Genomic DNA, 267 nt, shown 5'->3' on the forward strand with positions numbered 1-267 from the left:
GACTGATCCCCTTCCACCGAGGCCCACTCACATTGGAGTGCAATGCACTGATGCAGGATCGGACCCCGTTGTGTCCCCTTGGGAGAGAAGGAGAAAATCCACCGTTAGTCTGTAAGATACCCCCAAACGGTATGGTCTCGGGGGTCTCCTGCTGCAGGGACTTGGGGACGTGGTCCCAGCCAGGGGCTGCAGTCCCCATGCCCTGGCTCTGCAGGAACATCCTGCCTCTATGGCTGAGAGCCGCTCGCTCGAGGGGGGGAGGCGCAC

The 267-nt window shown here is 61.8% G+C and overlaps 1 protein-coding gene across 1 annotated transcript in view; it reads right to left on the minus strand.

The window, feature by feature from the left end:
• PTRH1 (peptidyl-tRNA hydrolase 1 homolog (S. cerevisiae)) overlaps nt 1–267 on the minus strand; it is a gene marked incomplete at its 5' end in the record, with an annotated part of 1,421 nt that overhangs the window by 599 nt on the left and 555 nt on the right. The window contains one exon of the mRNA XM_009698726.1: nt 32–77. Coding sequence (XP_009697028.1) covers nt 32–77 — 46 coding nt within the window. The remainder of the gene's footprint in view (nt 1–31; nt 78–267) is intronic.

The sequence above is a fragment of the Cariama cristata genome, unplaced genomic scaffold, assembly GCF_000690535.1.
Source record: "Cariama cristata isolate BGI_N322 unplaced genomic scaffold, ASM69053v1 scaffold21804, whole genome shotgun sequence".
NCBI lineage: Eukaryota > Metazoa > Chordata > Aves > Cariamiformes > Cariamidae > Cariama > Cariama cristata.